Source organism: Rhipicephalus microplus, chromosome X, assembly GCF_043290135.1.
Source record: "Rhipicephalus microplus isolate Deutch F79 chromosome X, USDA_Rmic, whole genome shotgun sequence".
In the NCBI taxonomy this organism is placed as follows: Eukaryota; Metazoa; Arthropoda; class Arachnida; order Ixodida; family Ixodidae; genus Rhipicephalus; species Rhipicephalus microplus.
This window is the reverse complement of record NC_134710.1, coordinates 53,788,125-53,811,942: the sequence shown is the minus strand read 5'-3', so window position 1 is coordinate 53,811,942 and position 23,818 is coordinate 53,788,125. Positions and strand designations below refer to the sequence as shown.

The 23,818-nt window shown below is 45.8% G+C and overlaps 1 protein-coding gene across 1 annotated transcript in view; it reads left to right on the top strand.

The window, feature by feature from the left end:
* cv-2 (crosveinless 2-secreting protein) overlaps nt 1-23,818 on the top strand; it is a 274,346-nt gene that overhangs the window by 214,344 nt on the left and 36,184 nt on the right. The window contains exons 9-13 of the mRNA XM_037427162.2: nt 12,249-12,355; nt 14,204-14,353; nt 17,152-17,308; nt 21,259-21,446; nt 21,546-21,684. Coding sequence (XP_037283059.1) covers nt 12,249-12,355; nt 14,204-14,353; nt 17,152-17,308; nt 21,259-21,446; nt 21,546-21,684 — 741 coding nt within the window. The remainder of the gene's footprint in view (nt 1-12,248; nt 12,356-14,203; nt 14,354-17,151; nt 17,309-21,258; nt 21,447-21,545; nt 21,685-23,818) is intronic.

Sequence of the window (23,818 nt, the reverse complement as noted above, 5' to 3'; positions counted from 1 at the left end):
TTTTTTAGAAAATATAAATAACGAAAGAGTCGGCGCATATCGGTGCTGCTGTATACTCTGTGCATTAGCCATTCCACAAAACTGGAGCGGCCCTTTTGTCAGCACTCGTCGCCCTCATCTGGCGCTCTGGCAGGCGGACTTAACGATATGCGCTTTTGCAGTCTCATTGTGCTGGCGGACACTGTGAGATTTCAGTGGCGCAAGTACAGCCTCTCGTGCTTTTCTCGAAGTCGCTGCCCCGCTGCGCGTGGGCTTTCCTTGGAAGGAGCGGATTACTCCGGGAGCTCGGATGGCGCCCTTCCCTCGAGTGTGATAACGAAGCTCGCTATACATTGTCGCCTGCTAACGTTAAAGTATAGAAATGACGCTTTTCTCATTTGGTCCAAGCGCCGTGTACGGCAGGGCTGGGCACAGCAGCATAAAATGCGCGCAGGACCTGCTGCCTTAAGCTTAGGCGCCTAAGCTGCACGCTAAGCTTCGAAGTTCTTATTTGTTTTTTTATGAAGACTCCGTGCCCGAATGGCTGCGATCACTGAACAAGAGCGTTTTCTACCACGGTGTGTGGAGTAGGGGTCTTTTGACAAAGGGTGCGTGGCCGAGAATGCTGGCCCTGATTACGCTCATTCTATAGTAAAGTGTGCAATAAGTGCGCGGGGAATCCGCTGTTTTTTTATTTTTTAAACATAGTTGCTGAGCTCCTTCGAACTTGAAAATGCGTTGCACGCTTAAGGAATTGTGCTTCTCTAGCTCAAGAAGATATCAAAAGATCTGCTGTTTGCGCCACTTGCCAAAGTACTTATCTTACTCCCACAAAAAAAAAAAAAAACACGACATATCAATGAGCCCAAGAGGAATCTAACGACAGATATTTTGCTCTTTCTGTTTTCATTCATTTCGCGGGCCCGTCGCTTTCAACATCCTCCGCGAAGTGAATTTTGTGGCAGTCTTGGAAGCTGAGAAGCTAAACATGTTACGCTAAGCACGAGGACGATTTGTCGAAATTAGTTCGAATATTCCAGTGTATACGGGGTTCACGCATACATACGGCTTTCTCTACATTCGTCATTGTTTTAACGCGTAAACAGTGAAAAAAATATGTCGAAATTGATTAGCCGTGGCTTCAAAGCATGACAGCAAACCCAATGTTTGCTGCTGAAATCTATCTGCAGCATATCGGAGTCAAGTCTTGCTCGGCGCGGCGCTTCTTTTGGTCCACTTTCTGTTGACCTCTCGGGTTTACGTTCAGGTCTTGTGTCGGCGAAGAGTGTAATGATTATTTCAGTGCAACCATTGCAACCTATAGGCGCTCTAAAAGGCAAACTGACTTTCTGTATCATGTGTTTTGAATACCCGGTCTCCCCTTAGATGCGCGCGCGGGGCTATACTGACGCACATGCAGGCAGGCAGCAGCTGGATTCCAAGGCAACTATCTGCCGTATCAGTGCCGCATGCGTGATCTGGCCTAATTTTCGGCACATTTGTGTGCAGTGCTCGAGGAAAAAAGCGTCAAACGTTTGCGTCCTCCATCACTCAGGCACCAATCGGGGACTTAGTCGGCAAGCGAGCAAGAGCAACAGTCATAATCAGCAGTACAGAGGGAAGGTCTCAAAACAAAAGCTCTTTAATGCACTCCTCCACCGAAGCCACATGAGAGCTGTGAAAGTAACGACAGAATGGGAGATCTGTAGCTCCTAGCTTTTAAACCGTGTGTGCACTGTGAAAAAAAAATCGAGGAGGTTAACCGGAAGATAGACATAACATGACAAGACAATATGATGTACTGTATATTGATGTGTGAGCTCTGGCGGCAATGGCCCAAAGAATGTTTGAAAAAAGAATGAGAGAGCGAGGGAAAATTTTGTTTACGCTTTCACCGATGCTTGAGACCTATACAGGAAGTAGCATCCAGAACTTTCGCGCGTGGAAAGGCTCGCACTGCGTGTTATGTGTAGAAACAGTGCTTGCAAGAAAATGTAAAAAAAAAAATCACTACACGGGAGCTTTAATTTTTCAAGTTTTCATGACTGTAAACTTTCGCCGCGTCCTCGTCTGCCTCCTTGTCTGCTCGAAAGAAAGAAAGGTAAATTTAAGCGCTTTCTGTTTTCCTTGTTAGAAGCAGTATTAATGAGAACTGACAGACAATTATGCCAAGAAAAGTATAGGGGATGTTATTAGAATTGCAATGTAATTGTGAAGAAAGAAAAGTAGACGAAAAAATAACTTGCCACGGGCAAGTACCGAACCTGTGACCTTACAGCGGACGCGTTATTCGAAGGTCACAGGTTTGGCCCCCTACTCACGGCAAGTTACCTTTTCGTACACCTTTCTTTCTTCACAATTACGTTACAATTACTTCGGATAACATGCCCTATACTTTTCTTGTGGCATAATTGTCCGTCAGTTTTCATTAATACCTTGTCTTCTATGAAATCAGTTTACGAAAGGAAAGTGTAACCACCTCATTGTATAGGCCTGCAAGCTGTACAAGCGTATTAGAGTGGCTTCTATGAAAAAGTGAATGCCTTAGTATACGTTACTGGTGCGCAAACCAAGCCCGCAATGTAGTTGCGGGACCACTGCCGCACTACAAATCCAAGGAGGAGGATAGCACACGCCAGCGCGCGACCACATAATGGCAGCTTGCAAACTAATAAGGCGCGTGTGGAATTATTACACTTGATATTATGTTTTGCAGTCATAAATTCACTTATTTAAAAACAAACAACTTGAAGTTCATCTCGTCCCCACGGGAGGATCTTGTTGCCTTATATGCTGTAACCACTCCGCCGTGGTAGTAAGGTACCCGGCTGCTGACCCGCAGTTCGCGGGACCGAATTCCGACTGCAGTGTCTGCATTTTGCGATGGAGGCAAAAATGCTGTAGGCCCGTGTGCTCATGATTTGGGTGCATGTTATAGAACCCCGGGTGGTCAAAATTTCCAGAGCCCTACTATGGCGTCTCTCATAATCATATATACGGCGGTTTTGGGACGTTTAACCCCACATATCATCATATCTGCTATAACAATCTTTATGGTGGTCTCATTCGATCCTTTTTATCTTAACTAGAATAGTGATCGACCTATTACATGGTCATATGCTATGCACTTATGTTAAAAAACGGCGCCATCGTCAGAGCTTTGGTTATACACATCGGTGGTCGCATCATTTGCGCTGCACAGTCCGCAGCTGTGAAAAAATTTTCCTGCATTAAGCACTCCCAAGGTAACAGGTCTAACTAAAAGAAACATTAAGCAGCTGAAGCACTGCTGCGGCAACGGGCACGCAGGCCTCTTGGCTGGCACCTCGCGTCGCCGTCGGTGCTGCAGCCTGGCCGAGCGCGCGAAGTGGCGGGGTCTCCTCTGCAAGGCCGTGGCATCACCCGTGGCGGCTGCTTGGAGGGGGAAGGAAGGCGTCATTTCGCAAATTACGCGGAAAAGTACGCGACCGACCCTGCCAGCGAGATGTCGTGCCTCGCCGTCCCCGCGAACCACCCGTTCGCGGCTCAACTCGCCAGCGATCCGCTGTAAAGTTGCATCGAGGCTGGCTAAACCACGCTGGAACTCGGGTATACCGAGCCCCGTGCGCAGTTTGAGTGCGAAGACACTTGGACAGGGTGTATCAACCAGTTGACCAGACGAGGTCGTAAAGTGAGACGCAAAGTAGGCACCAACGACAACTCTGCGAGTGATCTTTACAATCTGGGCGTGATATCGTAAACAATATGAGAGTAAAGAATGTCTATAATACAATAAAACTGTAACTATCCTGGCAAAATGATATGGCTGACTAGTTCAAAGGCTTTGGAGGAGTCTGAAAATTAGCCAAGAACGCTTTTCCGATTGTCAGAGTTTTACGTGTGAGTTACTTTTGAGAAAAGCAGCTCAGTTCATATCGTTTTATAGTGGAAGCGTATTGAGGCAGGTATACACCATGCTGTGAAGATCTACCAATCCTAGATGTCATACTTGCACTTATATTGTTGCCAGCGTAAAGACATGCGTGTGTCTCTTTGACCCTCCCGTCGTTACCGATAATTACGCCCACAAGTGGTGCAAACTCAAGTTTGCTTCTATGATATCTGGGCTGGTGTAATGCAAAAACAATCCCGTAGTGCTTCGACTATGTATTCGTCATTACGATAGCTGCTTATTATTGATTAAAATCTCGGCCACGCCTACAACCCCTGTGTGTAACCCGATACAGCGAGAACCATGAAAACGGCCCATGACGTAATGACTGCTCATCTGATAAGGCAGAGCATAAGACAAATTATTTCTGATAGTGCATAAGTCCTCGCCACTTAAAGCTTTTCGAAATACCTGGACGGTGTGCGGAACGAATTGGAAGGTGACAGCCCACCGATAATTTTCCCAATGGCTACTCATATAGCAGCTGGTAATGGTGACTATATGCGTATAAGAAATTTTTTCAATCGTAGTAAAATGCATGCGATTCATCGGTGTCCGTATATGATAACGTTTTGCGAAGTTTTATTTGCTGAGAAAGCACGACAGCCGCACTTTAAAGAGACGTAAATGCTTGAGGCCCGTGTGTCGTATACAGTGGTCGAAATTTCCGGAGCCCTCCAATATACGGCGTCCTTCATATTCATATTATGGTTTTGCGACGTTGAACCATTGTTTGCTGAGGTAGCGTTTTTAACGTTTTGACGCCAGCCCACGGTATCTTTTTTTTTTTCTGCCGTAGGATGCTGAGCAAGGCGAAGTTGATTAAAGACGCAAGCGGAATGTTCATCTCCCGAGCTTGGCTATAACTAAAAGAACATCTTTGCAGGCTCATCGACTCGTAGCTGCCGGTTAGTTAGAGCAGCCAATTACATTGGCATTCAAAGTAAAAAGAAAATAATTTACTGCTGACAGATTGAGCATCTGATTCGCCTGGCCAATAAAAGTTGCTTCTTCGCGCCCTTGCCGCCGGTCATGTAAATTGGACGTCAGGTAGAGCGGCATAAAAACTGGACGGCAATGTCTGACGCTATACAGCCCCTGATCAGCGGTGGCCTCGCTCACAATACTGGCGCCTATAGGCGAGAAATCTTCGCATAGGCAGCTTGCACCGCAGGCGCCCTATATACGCCGTGTCGTGGTGGGACACGAAATACTGCCCTCACTGCAGAAGCAGGGTATGTATGTTAAAGAAATATATCCATAATATAGCTAGCTATACATGACTGCTGTGTTGAAAGAAAACTTCACGTTGGTTGATTTTCCTGCGCGCTGCCGATGGTGACCGCTCCCATGTACTGTGTGCTCGGTGGGGCTTATAGCCGATTCTACCTATAGAACAGCGGGTATGAGGGGAGAGGAGGAGGAGAGTGCTTCCCCAGATCTCCCTCTCCACTCCCTGTTACTAAGCCTACGCCTGTGCATTTCATTGATCTGCTAATGCAATTGACGACTTTTTTTTTGGAAATCTCGCATAATTTTGATTAAACTCTTATCGTCCAATTGCCAGCTTTAAACAGCACTGAAATATATTTCTAATCATAGAGCAGCACATGGATCATGGAGCTCTACTAATGACTGCCACATGACACGTTGCTGTGAAGACCAACGAAACTAAATTGACTAACTGCGCTTGCATACAGACAGCCAGTTACAGCATAAAGTCTGTAGAAAGTCGATAAAAAGTAGTTGTCTCAGCATCTTTGGCCCATTATAGGTTCTTTTTTTATTCTTTGTTTACGCGTTGGCTCTAAAGATACCGCGATGTAAATTATATACGGGGTGTCCCACATAACTTGAGCCAAGAATTTGAAAATGAAAGACACTTCAGTGGCAAATTTAACCAAACGCGTACTACTCGCACTACTAGCTTGTAGGTACTCAGGCTATTTTTCACTTCCCATACTAATTAATCAATACTTTTTAAGTACCTATTTTTTTACTTATGAGCTGGAAACCCAAAATAGGAACACTGAGATGTGGAGCACTTTCAGAAACCACCGACAAAATTGTTTCCTGTACGATACGTCTAGCGCTGTTATTTTTTCTGCGTTGTAAGGAAAGCCTATAGCAGCACTATTATAGCAGTGCGCTCGCGGCCCGTCACACGGCTTTTCAAGTTTCGCGGGATTTCTTTGCAACGTGAAAAAAATAACAGCGTGAGACGTATCGTACTGGAAACAATTTAGTCGGTTGCTTCTGAAAGGGCTTACATCTCAATATTAATATTTTGGGTTTCCAGCCGATAAATAAAAGTGGATAATTAAGAATTATGAATTAATTCATATGGGGAAAAATAAAAAATTGCCTGAATACCTACAGCCTAGTGCGAGTATATGCGTTTGGTACAATTCGCCTCTTTAGTGCCTTTCACTTTCAAATTTTTGGCTCAAGTTATGTGGGACACCCTGTCTAGCGGAGTCAAGGTTGTTTGCTTAACCTGCTTTATGGTCAACGTCCCCATGGCAACTGAGGGGCAAAAATACAAGCTTTATCGCAGGGCTCCGGATTAACTTTGACACCACAAGGTTTCTAACGTTCACCTAAAGCGCTGCAGTACGTGAAAACTGAATTCACGTTCCACTTTCATCGGGAATGGAGCTTTATGTTTAGAACCAAGCACAACGCTGCATGCATAAGTCATCGTTCCGGTTTCACAAGACGTGAAGACATCGGATGAACTGAAAGGCAACGAGCGGACAAAGTCTGCGGGGTTCAAGATGAGGCCTGCTCACCTCTGCCGAAAACTGGGTAGTAAGTAGCGCGTGCAAGCTTGAACAGTCGTTTAGGTGATGCAGCGAACTAAAGACAATTGTTAATGTTCGGCGTGGTTGCTATATACCGGCCGTGCATTATGCCACGGCACTAAGGATGATTGGGCGTCTCCTAGGGTCTCCTCTGAGATGCTTGTGTTCAGAGAGCACTGTGTTTACGATCTTACGGTAGGGACTTCACAAATTCTATAAAGTGGCACAAAAACTGGGAGAAATCTTAAACTTCGCGTTTAAAATATCAATTCGAATGCGTATAACCGTGTCCCGTTTGCCTCGATTTCTCATTCGCTTGCCATGCTTCGCTTTTCTTTGGCCAATACAACCGTTCGATGAGGGAGGAACGTCAGTCCGCGTGACATTGGCCATTCCTATATAGCGCACCTGTTGAAAGCACGGCTGCGAAGTGCTAACTACGCCTCTCTACGTGCACCCATATACGTAGCTGTACTCTTTGTTGATTCTGTGGATGGTGGTAGTGGTAGTGACGCTGAGCTTCTTGTAATCGGTCAGCAGCTTACGGCCACTCAGTCGTAGCCCAGTTCCCATGGTGTGACGCCTGGTGCGATTCTCTGCTTCTGGCACGCGATACTACAATTGTTAATGCGAGTCCTTGCCTGTAATGAGCAATGTACAGAATCTTTTTTCTGAATCAGTGCTGCATGGCTCTGTGGTAGAATACTTGAGTGCCACGCAGAATGCCTGCGGTTTCAATTCCGACTCGAACCCTGGTATTATTTGCATCCATCGGGATTTTTAGTTCGCGGCCACACCGCCGACGTTCACGCCGTCACCTCATGTACTGCGACACGAGCTGTTTAACGCTACTGCGGTAAAATGACTCAGCTGAGCGTCGACACTGGATACCCGAGTGACTGTGGCCTGCCAGCGATGACGGACGCAATGAGACCAATTGAAGGAGCGATCTGAGATAAACATATGGCGCCATGACACAATACTGCTACAGTTTTTTCGTGGTTTTAGATGTGTGATGTCTGGTCGTAGGCGCGTTGCAGACGTCGGTCACGTCTTAGTCACGGACGCTCAAAGTGGCCAAGTGCGCAGCAGACCTTCGTGTCCTTGTGTGGCTGGTGCTGGCGAAATGCTTCTTCAGAGCCTGCGTGGACGGGGCTACCCGAACCGATGACTTGCGCAGGCCGAAGTGAGCAAGTGCAGATGCCCGCGACTCTTTGCTTACTTTAAAAAAAGTCGACGCCGGGCCTCCCCACCTCAGCAACGGCCGAGCCAACAAACGGTGGCGCAGTGGCGGGGCTCGTCCATCTCCTTCCATCGCCTGCCGCCGCCCCCTAGCGCGTGATGCACCTGTTCAGCGCCGCGCACTGCTGCTGCGCGCACGGAGGCCGGGTGGAAAGAACAATGCTCGAAAGGAAATGTCTGCACCGATGAAGGGCGTCCGGTGCGAACGGAGGCCTTCTGCTCGTGACGCAGAAGTAGAATAAGGAGGTCGTTACGTCAGAGCGATTCGATGTGTTTAAAGAGCCCACGGATGATGCACGTCGCGGTTCTTGGAACCACGCATGATGTAAGGGAGAAATGAGGAGACGAGTGCTATTGCGTGTACGCACACAACCGGTACGTCCATTAAAGAAATGCTGAAATAAAAAAAAACTGTGTGTTGTGCAATTATGACGCCAACGCGTGGGCTATAGCCCGAGGCAGTCTTCGCAAGGTGGGACTATTTTATAACTCGCAGGGCAATGTCGGCAATTTGTAACTTAGTGGGCTTTACTTTTTTTTTCGCACTCGTTTAAGTAGCGTTTAAGCCTGACGCTTTGTTGTCTGTTCTTTCTTGCGTTTAGAAGGCTTTTCTAAAATATCCTATATAATTCTACCACTCCTATACTGCGCGCATCAAATATCTTTAGTCAAAAGGATTCACGGCCCCAATCTCCTGTGAAATTCTCTTTTAGAAAGCATTCGTTACCAGCCTTCTTGCAAATGATCACATTGCTTTAGTTATTCGAGTAAAGCGCCATGTTCGGACCTTCTCAGCTCGGAGACGACTGTTTGGTGGGTAAATTCGATGCTGCATTACCAGTGGTTTGTAGGGGGCAGTGACTGTGTTAAAAAAAATACTACAGTCTTAATCAGGTCCTGGGTAAATTCTGGCCATATCGGGGAAACCAGATGAAAAATGTCTGGTTGTGCTGGTTATATTAACCTGATTAAGAGTGTATAGTTAAACAAGAAACTTAAGTAAGAAACAAATATGGATAGTAAACAGAAAGGCTATACCGTAGCGAAATACATAATCGCTTGCTTGAGTAAACGAAGTAAAAGCTTTTTTTTTTTTCCTCTGCCATAGGGGCACATTCTCGAAGTTTGTGAGCACTGCTTCCTGAAGGCAACATGTAACCTAACCTATAGACGATGGTTAATGATCCTCAATTAAGTTATTTTGCTGGAATAACAAAAGAAAATGCCCCTGGCATATTCGATATACACAATCTTCAGGTGTCACACCGCGCTCTCGAAAAGGAAGATAGTGTTCTCACTTTCCACAATAAATAAGTGAACTTCCCTTTTGTGAGTGTAATATTGGCTTTTATAAACGTATACGTCTACATTGTGCATTTCCTCATCATTTAGTTAACCCCATCATCAACTATAAGCTCTCCATCGTGCGTAAGCTGCTGCTAAGGAATACGTACTATACCAAGGTCGGCCTACGTGTCGAGTAGTAACCGCCTGCATCTAGGAAGTATGAACCAGCGATCATGAATGTTGTAACAATAGGCATCGCCTGTAAGCGCGCGATCACCGTTTGCCTTTAGGATATGCCAGTGTCGAGTATACCAGGGGCATTTTCTTTTGTTATTCCAGCAAAATAATTTAATTGAGGATCATTAATCATCGTCTATAGGTTAAGTTACATGTTGCCTTCAGGAAGCAGTGCTCACAAACTTCGAGAATGTGCCCCTATGGCGGATAAAAAAAAAGCTTCTACTTCGTTTACTCAAGCAAGCGATTATGTACTTCGCTACGGTATAGCCTTTCTGCATAGTTGACGTGTTGCAACGACGAGGAGCCGCCCTTTGGAACACGTCTTATTTGGTTTATACGCTATCTCGCATGTCGAGGATGCTGACTGCCCAGCGAATCACTATTGTCTAAAGATAATAATAATGCACATTGGAATACGTATAGAATAGAAAAATTTTGCACATGTTTTTTTCTTCTTTTTTTTTACATGACTGCATATATTTAATTGTGACTAATATTTGTCTATTATATTGCCTGTGGATATTCTAACTAAATGGCCTCCTGGGCCATTTGATTCGAATGGAAATGTGCTGTTTGTGCTTTGCAGGAAAGTAAATATCCTCCAGTCGCCGAGGCTGCGTTCTTTATTCTTTGTCGTGTAATTAAAACTCGTTCTTTTTCGTGGGGTTTATTACGCCCCTCACTTATCGTATCATTATTTCTTGTTTTATAAGGGCTTTTGGAGCCCTCATCATATGCGTCTACAGCGTAAGTTTCGGGCTTACGACAGAGGCGGAAGTTCAGGGAAATGCCTCCGGGAGCATTGAGAGTCGCCTGCACTTCACGCAGAAGCGCGCTACCGAAATAGCGGGTCTCCTTGTCCGCTTGGGGCCGCATCTTCACAGTGCCATGGTAATTGGAGAACCGAGAGTCCTATGCCTTGCTTGTTCTCTGCGAAGGACTGTCGGCACTGCAGCGAAGCGAAATCATAACAAGCCTCCGAGACGAGGAGCCCCCGCTGGGACGGATCCTGGACGACGACAAAGAGGGGCTCGAGCGGCAAAAACACACAATTTACGGGTCCCTCGGAGGGCGGCATCCGAAGGCAAATTTAGGGTCGTGATGAGACCGTCCATTCTACCGCGGGTATGCCGCCGAGCTGACCTCCGGCCCTGGCCGTCGGCGGGAGGTCGGTCATTTGGGCCGCTTTCGCAAACGCATATGAATTGCAACGCGCCGATAGCAGCACGCCCGGGGTGGCCGCGCCGATTGAGTTGCAAGGCCGCGTGTGTTCGGCCACTGTGGCGATGAATGTCTCTCGCGGGCCGCAGTTTACGATCAGCGCACGGGACCACCCGTGAGCCGGTCGGCCCTCGCTCTGATTGGCTACCACGTTCGACAGGGCGGAGCGCTGCCAGGTGGCACGCGCTTCGTCGGCCCAGGGGTCCGCACGCAGGGCCACCTGGATCGGCCGCGCTCTGGTCACGAGAGAACTTCGAGAGTTCGCCACTTCCCCACGGACAGCGCCATCCATTAAGACCTCCGATCGTCTCCACCTCACGAGAAACTTAACGATGTGTCACGGAGAGTTTGGTTAAACCAGGCCGGTATATATGCTTGCGCAAGGAAGGCCAGTGGTACGAAAGGGTATACGGGCGCATTCAATACTCTTCACCAAACAGTTGGAACATTTTATAAGCGTTCTAACAAAACTGGCGTTTGCAGACGTACTTGGCGCGATAGGCACGCGCGCCACCGTCACCGTGCGTGACACATCGTTGGACCTCGGTCCTGCCGCTCAAAGTTTCGGGCCACTCGTCTCCTTCCGTCATTTGTTACGATGGCTGGGCAACGCGCATTACGATGAGGATAAAAAGTCAGTTAGCTACGTTGGTCTACTCCTTTGGCAGTGCACGTAAGAAAGTTGTATTCCGCGCACAGTGCATGAGTAGCTTCGCCTCTCAAACGTTCTTTCACTGCGTCTAGCAGTGTTTGGACATGGCCTGATTAATGTCTGCAGCTGTCGCTTTCTCACACGTATGCGATTTGCTAGGATGTTTCCACTTAGCACCTCTCGGATCAAAACAGTGTGTTAGAATGCACACCGCAGTTCTTGCCCCGAGCGCACATATTCAGTTTTATTTAAGGGTCTAACACACGTTTCGCTTGCCTTCCGGCTATAGCGATACGTAATTTTTTTTCACCCACCTTGGTTGCGTGCATAGAAACTCGTCAGAGCAAACTTGTCTTTTTCTCTCCCTTCTAGACAAAAATAATTAATCTTAGTGCAAATTCTGTTTGTCGAGATCACTGCAAAAGCTGATGGTTATGAATTTCAAAAAAAATATTCCTGTTAGAGGGCTTCAGATTTACTTCACGCACATCATGCACCCTTGAACAGAAATAATTACCAGGAGAGCGAGAAAACATTTTTATAAGGGTCATGAGCTCTATGGGTGGAGCCCCCAAGTCCAGGGCTCTACTGGCTAGGGCTGCCGTTCTTGCAGCTCGCTCTAGTTGCGCATCACAGCACGTGCATATCCCACGAAGAAAGCAGAGCTCTGTGCGTCCAATGTGAAGTTCCTGCTTTCCGCCGGAGGCCAGATGCAACCGTTTGTTCCAGGCAGGAGTTGTATACATTTACAAGGCATAGCATCGTTTTAACTTCGTTCGTCCGCCTTGTTCTGTGCCTGTGCCCCCAAATAATCACTGTAACCTTACTGTGCTATAAACCGTATGTCATGGCCTTGCTGAGAGCATTTTTTTTTCTTTTACCCCGTTCACAGGTGGCATGAGGCTTGCCGACTCGCGCGGACAGTGCAGAATGAGAGATGACATGTACGACAACGAGTCGACGTGGCCGTACGACCAGTGCACCAACTGTCAATGCCAGGTAGTGGCGATGTATTCTTTGTTTCACCTTTTTACGAGTGCAAGTTTGTCACATACCCGCAGCGCTCCCGGAGGAAAAAAATTACACGGCTGCTTGTTTCCGGGTGTGTTCGTGACTCGTCAAAAAGGGGCGAAATGCTGCTCGGCCAAACTTTCGGATCCGTGCATGAAGCTACTCCGACTTCAGTAAAACTTGCACATTTATTTTGTTACTTCATACCACTAGCTACATGCCACCAAAAGTTTGGTTCATTTGGTACACGGTGTCAAAGCATATTTTGTTTTCGATTCGGGCATGTGGGAGGGGCAAAACGCGACAAAACGGCTTTGAAATGCCTTAGAGGGTGTCTCATCAGGTGAACCATTTACTCATACTAATTGTATATTACGTGTTTTTCTTTAAGAATGTTAGGTCGTACAAGAAAATGTTATATAGAGCATCGTTGATAGAAAACGACATTAAAAAACACTGATTGCTGTTGAGGTAAGGAATCGCTTCATTCGCGCCACATCGAGGCTGTTCTGCGTTCTCAAGGATGCTCTCGAGACACGCATTAAAAAACTGAAAGAATCGCCAAGTCAAGCTGTTCACAAGCACGTTCTGGAAATGGAGTTTTAATAAGCTTTTTTCATACCGAAATTTAAAATATAGCAAGTTATAAAATATCCGAAATTTATCGCCTCACAAAACCCGGCTGACGAAGTTGAAAGGCACGAAATGCCGGTGGATTTCTGCATCAAAACGGCGAAAAGAGGCGAAGAAGATTCGTCAGGACATATCTAGCCGCCAATCATTGAATGATCTAATGAAGTGCAAGCGTTCAACAAAAGACACCATTAGCGCAAAGAAGGACTGGTGATGCTTCATCTGCTATAGGAGTTTTGTAGCAACACAGCGCCGGATTTTGTCTGTATTGATTGCGTGGAGTAAAAGGAGTGGGCTCATAAAGAATTGCGTGGGGCCCATGGAATCGATTTCAAGTGCTTCTACTGCAATATCTCAAGAGATGGAATTTTTTCACACTGTCTCGTTTTGCCCCTCAGGTTGGGGCAAAATGAGACATCTGGTGCATTTTTTTTTAAATTTCTTTTTTAAAACACCGCTTTAAACTGTGGCAACATGGCCATATTTATGCAGCCTTGTAGCCAAAGGAAGGTTTCTGCATTGGCATTTAATTGTAAATAAAGAGTGAAATAAAAAAAATATTATTCCCTATTTTCACATTTTTGTCGCATTTTAACTCATCGTACGCTAAATTTTGGTGAAATTACAGAATCGCACTACAAGGCGTGTGGCTTGCCAGGACAATTGAACACCGCCCATGGAAACACATAAGACACCATTGGCAAATACACTGGGAAGCCACGTGGTTTGTAGTGCTACACTGTAAATTTGCCAGACTTCAAATAAGCCTCTGCTGTATAGAACCGGGAGTAGTTTGTGATAACTAGTTATTTGCGTCAGATATGTTTCTGCCTATTTACCATTCAATTAAGGCAGGCCGCCGCTGTGGCCGACGAGAAATGGCGCTACGTGCAGATGTCCGCAAATCCTGGTAATGGTAAATGGTTTATTTTTTGCTTATCCGGTGTTTAGCCGGCGTTCATCCTGAAACTCGTCGCCCTAGCTAAAGAATGCCACTGAAATAAAAAAAAACAACTAATATTTTATAGCTGTATCTTTTTCCTTCTTCGTTTCTTCAGTAAGTTCGGTATCGTCTTGTCATCCGCGCGTCCTAATGAGCCTCGAAATTTTTTTCTTGCGCTAGGAGTATAGGCAGCCGGAAAGCGTGTCATCCCTGCAACCGGAGCTTGCATTGCACAATGTCGAAACCTGTTGTCCTTGCAGAATGGGACAATCATCTGTCAGCGGACGGTGTGCCCGCCACTACAGTGTCCTCCTGAGCACCAGGAAGCCAGCCCCGACAGCTGCTGCTCGCAGTGCCGAAGGCCCCAAGAGAAGAAAGCCATGTGCATATACAACGGCCAGAAGCGATACGTGAGTTTGTGATTGAGCAGGCAATGCATGCCACTCAGTCGGCCTTCCCAGAGATGTGCATTATGTGCGCACATTGCCGTCGCACTTCCGCTAAGAGGCGCCTATGTGCAATTTTTGAGTTGCAAGGTCTTGCCGAGCTGTAAAAACGAGTGCAACCTTAGAACACACACACACACTATATATATATATATATATATATATATATATATATATATATATATATATATATATATATATATATATATATATATATATATATATATATATAAGGAAACAAGTGTATACTTATACTTAAGGGCTCGTTTTTCGTGTTTTACACAATATTAATGAGATCTAACAGACAATAAAGCCAAGGAAGGTATAGGGGAAGTTATTAGGCCAATTGTAATGTAAATGAGAAGAAAGAAAAGTGGGTGAAAAGATAAGTTGCCGTGGGACCTGCGACCTTCGAATAACGCGTTCGATGCTCTACCACTGAGCTACCACGACAGCTATCCCCCCAGCCACTTTATTGGGTATCTATGTCACTTTAAACGTGGGAGTGTCAGTCAGCGCCACGAGTAGCCATGGCGGCGAGTGTGGTACACTCTTTATGAGCCTGTTTGGCGTCACGTAGCACACGAACTTTTAACTAACTGGCAGCTGACCAATAGCTGACCAATATATATGGGAAAGAAGTGTATACCTAAAGGCTTGTTTTTCCGTGTTTTGACACAATATAATGAGATCTAACAGACAATAATGCCAAGGAATGTATAGGGGAAGTTATTAGAACCAATGTGACGTAAATGAGAAGAAAGAAAAGTCGGTGGAAAAATAACTTGCCGTGAGCCTGTTGTTGCTAAAACCGACTAATCGTTGGGCAGTATTCTGCGACTCCAAGGCGGCTCTACAATGTCTTTCGTCGGCACTTCGTCGCGGGTCCTACGAACAAAAACGGGTATGGTAGATCAGAGAAATGGTGCACTATGCGACCCAACAAGGACACAACATTGTGTTCCAGTGGATACCAAGTCATTGCGGTATCTCCGGCAATGACCTCGCCGACGAAGCAGCCAGAATGCACACGTACAAGAAAACCCTGTGTCCGTACCTTTATCTAGGATTGACTTGGCTAGATACCTAAGTAAGCTGGCGCAGGACATGACACTCCAGAAGTGGCAGTCATCACAGTTCGCACATCAACGACTATATTCTCTCGATCTATCTCTATGACTGCGGCTACCCTCTTGTCTTTCTAGGGAGGAATGTGCAGTGTTGTGCCGTCTGCGTCTGGGCGTAGCCTTCACCAATGCCTACTCATTTAAGATAGGGATGGCCGACAGCGCGGAGTGCAACGACTGTGCCGTCGATGAGACTATTGAACACACCTTATGTTACTGCCCGGCATACACAAACGAGAGGCGTCACCTGCGCAGTGTTTTAAATCAACTCAGTGATTTCGCTGTCGAAAAAGTATATAGGGACCATGGCACTTCCAATCCAATTTTCAAAAGGCAACGAAAGCACTGTTGCATTTTCTCAAAGACACCGACCTATTTCATCGTTTGTGATGGTGAAACTGTTACGCGTCGGCCCAGTCAGTGACCTTTTATCTCCTCCTCTATATAACTTTCCTTCCCCTCTCCCCTTCCTCAGTGCAGGGTAGCCTACCGGGTTTCAGCCCTAATTAACCTCCCTGCCTTTCTCCTTGTGTTCTTTCTCTCTCTCTTAAGTCATCACTAATGTTTTCTTTTTGAAGAGCTTTAATGATGAAATCTCATTTTCTGTTGACAACAACTTTGAGAAATGCCATTACCAGGCGCCACAAAGTTATAGGCCGTAACATGCCGCTCTACAGTGAACATTAGACCTTTACAATGTTGCGAAAGTCCGGCAAACTTGTGCGAAGTTTACTAGTTATATCAGTAATTAATCTAAATTCATTGTTTCGCTTAGTATAAAATATTAATGAGGTTTGTTGAATTGCTCATCAGGTTTCAGCAGCGAAGACGCACTGATTAAAATAAGTTACCGTGGAGTAACGGCATAAGTCACATACGTAATTTTTTTTTCAGCAGCGGTAACGGTAATGCGCGCTAACTTTTTTTTTTTCGAGGTTACGGAGGGCGGTAACGTATACAATACTGCATTGCGCCAAGATAGGAAGAGGAAATTGATAACCACCCGTTTGCACGAAATCTATGATATCCGCATAGACTTCATGGATCCCCATGAAATCCCGGATTTCAGGGGAATCCATGAAATTCGGAATTTCATTGTAGCTTTGTGCTGTAAATTTCGTTGTAGATTTCGTTGTAGGTTTGTGCTGTAAATAGGTGGTTGTCAATTTTCCTTTCTGTAAAGGACAGTAGGATTGGGCGTTTTGGTATATGATTGATTGATTGATTGATTGATTGATTGATTGATTGATTGATTGGGAGGACAGATAGTGCTGGCGCCCACTAGTTCAGTGCCGCCACACTGCCTTATTCAGCAGAACTGATCTGCAAATAATTGTTCCAAATCGTGCGTTTTTTTTTTTTCCAGCGCAAATATTGTTGCTGCACTGAGCTGCAGGTCTATATTCTTCCGAGTGCTGACACCGATACGTGTGCTTGTAACGGCCGCATTGCCGTCACTCTAACCGCAACTGTATAATTGATATCCCCTCCCCCCTCCTCCCTGGGCCACTTAGCGGTGCCAGTAAAACCCGCGGTAAACTGAGAGCCCGAACATAAGCCGCCCGACAAGCATTATGCCTTTTTTCGTGTGTGTACTTCACGATGTTCACGAGTCATTGTTTGCATGCGACTTAGAACGGTGAAACATGGAAGCTCAAAAAGTGCACCACCTGTTCCTGTCATCACGGGCTGGTGCGCTGCGGTGTGGAGGAATGCATATCCGCACCAGTCTGCCCCCCGAAGAAGAAGCTTGCCACGCCTCCCGGCAAATGTTGTCCCACTTGCGTCGAAGGTAAGCGTTAACTCTAGGCTTGTTAACGAAAAAACAGCGCAAGACGACAGGGACGGAAGAGGCACACACACGAGCTCCGTGTGGTTGCCCCTTTCATCCCTGTCCTCTTCCGCTCCTTTTTTTTTTCTTTAAATTAAAATGCTTCCAAACCAACTGGTCCATCGACAAGCATTAACTCTCGGCTGACATTTTGATGAGTTTGCTAACCATATCGAAACAATGGGCAGGTTTTTGTCGTTTTCAGCGATCACTCTCCGTGAGCGATGCACCACGTGGATCTGTGGTGCATCGCGCGTTCACACCGAGGGCGCGTTCACACCGAGGGCGGTGAGGCAGCGAGCGCGCGCGGCTCTTCAGACCGATCGCGTTCCCTTCTCCTCGCTCTGCCACGGGCACGAGGCAATCCACCAATCCACGGTGGGCGTTTCGCCATCTTGCGGCACTACGCGATACTGCGCACGTGCATCTCGGTTGCTTATTGGCTGCGGCCAAAGCGGCCAACTTTTCCGCGCGGAGAAAATCGTTCCCGGGCGCGATCCCGAGAAGCGGCCGCGGATAGTTCGCTTTTGCGGATAATTCACGTCCGCTTTCCGGATCCACGCTCGGTATGAACGTGCCTTTATACTTCATTTAATACATCAGGTGGAACGCCTTGGAAGTTATGCAAGAATTATGCGATTCCGCACGCTTCTTGCTTGGATTTAGTGGTTGTAAACGTGGCTTCTGCGATTGGCTTCGCCTGCACGCTACCAGAACTAATCTTGGAGATGACGGTATACGAGCACAAAGAAATGCTAAGCGATCCTAAAAAAAACTTGTTGACAATCGTATGAATATCGGAGTTTATTTATTTATAAGTTACAAAGCACTTTCATTCAATACTGAGTCTAAAACAAAAAAAAACGTTGCGTTACAGGTGCTAAAATCCCAGAACTATTTATTCGTGCGAACGCAAAGGGATCCACGAGAAGTCTCGATAGCTTGCATTCCATTAAACCTGACCTATGAAATAGAGTATAAAAAACAAATGGACTAAATTAGAGCTTTCATGACGACGTGGTATTCACTTGTTTTGATACGAACGAGCTATTAGAAAATGTCGCACCACGTAACTGTGCCTTTAGATTTTTTTTAACATAAATGTGTTTTATGTGGGGTCCACCAAGACTTGATGGACGTATTTCCGTCACGGACATGACGTTTTAAGTATACATGAACAGATCTCAAAGAAACAAGTAAACTTTCCATCCCCGGGCATCAAACCTACGACCTCTCGCTCCGTAGCGCGCAGTTTTAACGAACTCGGCCGCAGAGCGTATACATTTGCGCGGCATATAGTAATGGTGAGCTGTTTATACACACCGCATAAGCCACTCGCGGTACGCGGAGCTTGGAGGCACTTAAACATGTTGTAATGAACCAGATGACTCCAACTGCGTGAAGGGCAGTTGCAACCATCTCGCTGATTACAACACGGCGAGGACCTTTACAACACTTTCGTGTTGTAAAGGTCCTTGCCCCACTCATTGCAATGCGCGGGCGCCTGTACTTAGCGCTGCGGGGCGCGGTCGCCCGTGCACGGGTGCTTTACTCCTGAGAATAGTGGAGTTCGTATATACGTCTTGTGCTTTGAACGTATTGTTTGCGTGAAGTTGCAGGGCGCACGATGGTGACTTCGCTCGCTGCAGCTGCCATGTTTGCAGGAAGGCCACGCTGATAAAACACAAGGAAGCAACAACTGTGACCGTTGTTAGTTACCGCTCGTTTTGAGTATATTCACGAGTTTATCTTATGCCTCCGTAGTGTTTTAGCGACGTGCTTGAAACGTCGAGCCGTGAAAGTTGGTAGCGCTGGTCCTGTGTCTGTTTTTTTTTTTTCGTGCGTCCTTTGCACTTGAGCAGAGAGCTGCAAATTTCGATCTGCTTGCTGCACTTTGGCGGGACAATCCCATTCGTTGCTATCGCATTCATTGCTTCGCCCTTGTGGTGAAACTGTGAGTTTTGTATATGGTTGTTGATGCCATCTTTGCGCGGAGTTCACGACATGTTGTGTCCGGGCATACGCGAACAACTAGAGCTACCAGAATGTTTCAATCATAATCATGGGGCTTAGTCGTGACGATGGTGCTGTAGCTGCCAAACGCCGATAGGCAGCTTTCAAATGTCTACTGGAGCTCTCACATATCAATGCACAATAAACGCTCAACTATACCTTTGTGAAGACACGTTTCACTTTCGTGTTTTACCGATTCCCGCGGTGAAGGGATCAGCCACGTTTTTAACCATATTGTCTGTGTGGAGATCGACAAATATTATACCCCTGTAACACTAGTACGCAAAATGTCTTTTTCGTGAGCGGTCTTTTACAAAGTCAAAACACGGTTATTAAAGAGACGCTGCCTCGCGGGCACACGGCACCGATGATCTCTTTTTAGTGTGTTGTTCCGAACGCACCACCGAAACCGTGGCGCTAGCTTTCAAAGCAAAATCAGTGAAAACAAAATTATGTATCTCAATATCAAAAATGCAATGTCTCTCTCGGATCCCTGTAGAAGTTGCCTATAGTCTGCATTCACTTTTCGGTCACCGACTTTGGCCGTAATTACGATGCCGCGCTTCTTGCGTCCTTGCCTGCGACGCGCTAAGCGTCACCATGTACCGGATTGTATCACCGACCCCATATCAACCTGCTTACGATAGTACAGAATAATTTAAAGGGCTCGGTATGCCTTCTACAACCTATAAAGGAAAGTGCAAATTTAATGGCTCGTTTTATTTGTTAGACACAATAATGATGAAAACTAATAGACAATAATGTTACGGAAAATATAGGGGTTGTTATTAAAAGTAAGTGTAATGTAAATGTGAAGAGAGAAAAGCGGACTAAAAGATAACTTACCGCCGGCAGGATACGCACCTGCGACCTTCGAATAACGCATCTGATACTCTACTACTGAGCACTGACGGTGGCGGTCATCGCTCCGTTCACTTTAGAGGGTGTATACATGCATTTAAACGTTAAAGCTTTAGTCAGCGCCATCTGTTGCCGCTGCGGTGAGTGTAGAGCACTCTTATTGCTTGTTGTGGCGTCACGTAGCACGTAATATTATTACGAGATGTCAGCTGACCAATATCCCTCGCAGAGTTACTGTATATGCTACATAAAGGTAGCATATACAGTAACTCTAATCCCTCGCACAACACCTCATGACGTGAAGTCAGCCAGAACGAGACACTCGCTATGAATAAAGGAAAGTGTAAATTTAACGGCTTGTTATTCATTTGCATTATGAGCTTAGATGCCAGAATTAACATTTGCCTATTTTTCACCGTTTCATAATTGCGGGCGCCCACTGGTATCGAGGCTACTCTCATACGGCCTTGAAAGAGGTCGAGGATCGCTGTTACCAAAAAAGACCACTTCTGAAAAAGTGATCACCTGCTATAGCGTGTGTCTGCGGGCAAAACTCATTTTATGAAGTCTTCTCGCTCAAACGTCTTTGAAGTGCCCACGTGACAGGGGTATTAGGAGGGTGCTTATTATTTGCACTGGTTGGTATTCATTTATTGTCATATTATTCGCGCACCACTTTACCGTCTAGGAGATAATTTCATATATACAAGCGCAAATAACACTCTTGCTTTATGGAAATTCTGCCTTCTTCTTCTTCTAATGGTGCGCAAATAACATAACATTGAACACTTAGCCACTGGAGAAGTGATTTTCCCTAGTCTCTCTAAAACTTAGCTTCACGAAACTTGTCAATGGAAGTGAAACGAGATCTATTGCGCGCTGAAAAAAAACAAGAGAAAGGGGATCATTGTTTGATCTTAAGAGAAAACATAATTGCTGTTTTGTATGTGAAAAGGATCACAACAGAACTGATTTTTAGTCAATAAAGAGAATCAACAGTATTTATCTCTTTTTTTTTTCTTCTCTACTCTTTGCAGAGGACGGTGTCTGCACGGTGTACGGAGACCCGCATTACAGGACGTTCGATGGAAGGATGTTCAACTACCAGGGCCCGTGTCGATACGTACTCGCGTCAGACTGCGTTGGCGGCACATTTTCCATCGAAGTGTGGAACGACGTCCGTTACTCCAAGTCGTTCTCATGGACCAAATCTGTCGTCATCAAGGTTCGTCTTGTACTTTCATCTTTACACGCGCTTGTTGCCAGCACTGCGCTGCGCAGTCGTGAACTGTCGTTTACTATTGTCTTTTTTCTGTTCATTTAGATAAAGGACGTCAGGGTGAAGCTGGGACAGTTTATGCGAGTTCGGATACAGAAGAAACGTGTCAAGTTGCCGTACGTGATGCTGCAAGTCCTCAACATCAACCAGGAAGATCACAACATCGTCGTCAGAATTAACAAAGGTGTGTGAAACTATAGTTCCCACAAAAGAATATCGCCTTTCTGTTAGAACAGCGATGGATAGTGCAGATGCGCTCCCATACATCTCCCCATACAGATTGTGTATTTTATTTCTAAAAGACTTTTGAAAACCACACGAAGCGCATCATAACGTGCCTGTGCCTATTGAGTTTGGTTGCCTGAAGAGGGAAATCAATTTCAAGACAAGTTGCCGACTGTACTTTTTTCCCCACTATTTCGCTTTAGGATGCATATTGATATCATGACATTGCATTCGAGTAAGTCTGAAGACTGTACAGCACCTTTCTCTAGGTATCCATCTCCAAGCTTTCCGTCAAAATATTCCGCGAAATCGTCGTTACCGTTGAGATCCCCTCATTCACTGGAAGAACCTTTCTGAGAATCTCTTAACTGAAGCGCCTATCGCATATTTGAGACAGATACATCTTACTCTTCGGCTAAACATGCATTATTTCATTGCTCCTTTATTTGGAGATAACGATTTCACATGCAGGTAATTTCCGCCTTTTCAGGAAATCCACTTTAAAATGTGGGACAGGGTCGCTTGCCGCGCACTCTTTCTTTTTCTTTCTCAGATATGTGCAAACACACGTACACACACAAAAAAGAAATAAATGAATGAAGATGTGCTTATTTCATTGAGAGAATAAGCTATTGAGGGTATGAAGCTGACATTTCTTGAAGTCATAGCGGGGTCACCTTCAGTTTCGAATTTAATCATTCCTGTGCAAACATCCTCGGTACAGTGTCATTCACCACCGAGTTAGTTGTGTAATGCCAAAAAAGCACAATACACGTATCGGTCTGGAAAGAAGATAAACGAGCAAAAACTTTAAGGACTAACGACGAAGATCCTGTTGTTTGCATGCACGTAGTAAAAGCGTTATAAGACAGTTATTAGTATACCGAACTTACCGGTATATCGGGCGTACCGTGATAGTGGGATCGAAGTGCGCACGCGCAGATACGTACGTTACTCATACCGCTTACCGTACCCGCGCCATTTTTCAGCTTTAACGTTACCGAGTTACCGTAGGTGTGCGTAGTGTACGTAAAACATGGCGGCTCTCGGACGCCCGCTTCGAAGTGATTTTGGCGCATAGTGGTTGAACGATTCACTTTTTTCGCAGCAAACGACTGGTTAAAGTGGCTTCGCTTGCCTTCAGTTAGCTTCGATGACCGAGTATTACGGATAGGTTGGCGTAGTTTTCAAGATAGATTCCCATTTCGAACGTGTCTAGGTTTAACTACAAGATCGGTGTAAACAAACCGGCAACATAAGTGTTTTCGCGTGGTTCGTATTTATTTACTTTTCATGTTACTAAAATAAAGTTGTAACAATGTTTCGCGCTGTCAGACATTCTCGTTTTCTTTTTCCTTTCACTGTTCTTACTTCTCAAACATTCAATAGGTAGCGCCACCTCCCCAGTTGGGGCACGTAAACCATGTAAACGCTATCCCGCTAAACTATAAGACACTTTCCGTCACGAACGTTCGCTGCACGGTAACGCCATTCCCTTAACCTCCGCTATCACGCTAACGGTAAACTATAGCTGTCTATAGTGTCCTTGCGCGCAGTTCATCAGCGTGGTTCTGCCGCTTTATGTGACAGTGTATCGCTGAACCGTGTTTTCTTCCTCCAATTAGTGACTGCATACGCGGTGCATGGTTATGGCTGCCTAACCACTCGCATAAATGAGATAACAGCGCTTATTCTGCAATTACATCTGTCGCAAAGCTTTTCTTTCGCTCCGTGCGAGGGGCTTGCGAGCACTATTGTGCGCGTGTGTGCGCATTTGTGAGTGCGTGTGGACGTGGGTGTGGCGCATATACGCCATATTTACACAGATGCTTGGAGCAGTCATGTAAATCATAATCACTACAGACGCGTTAATCAGATGCAGTCGCACCTGAGTGAGTTGCGTGGCACTTAACCGTCAAAGTACAGATCTTTAGCTTTTCTTTACACAACAGGTAGCAACAAATGCGCCCGACCGGAAGTGTGTATGCATTTTGCCTAAATGCTATAAAAAACAGTCATGTTTTTTTTTGTTTTTTAAGGCGTTAGCATCTACAGCGATGTCATGTTCGTTGTGCAGAACCTCCGATTCACTA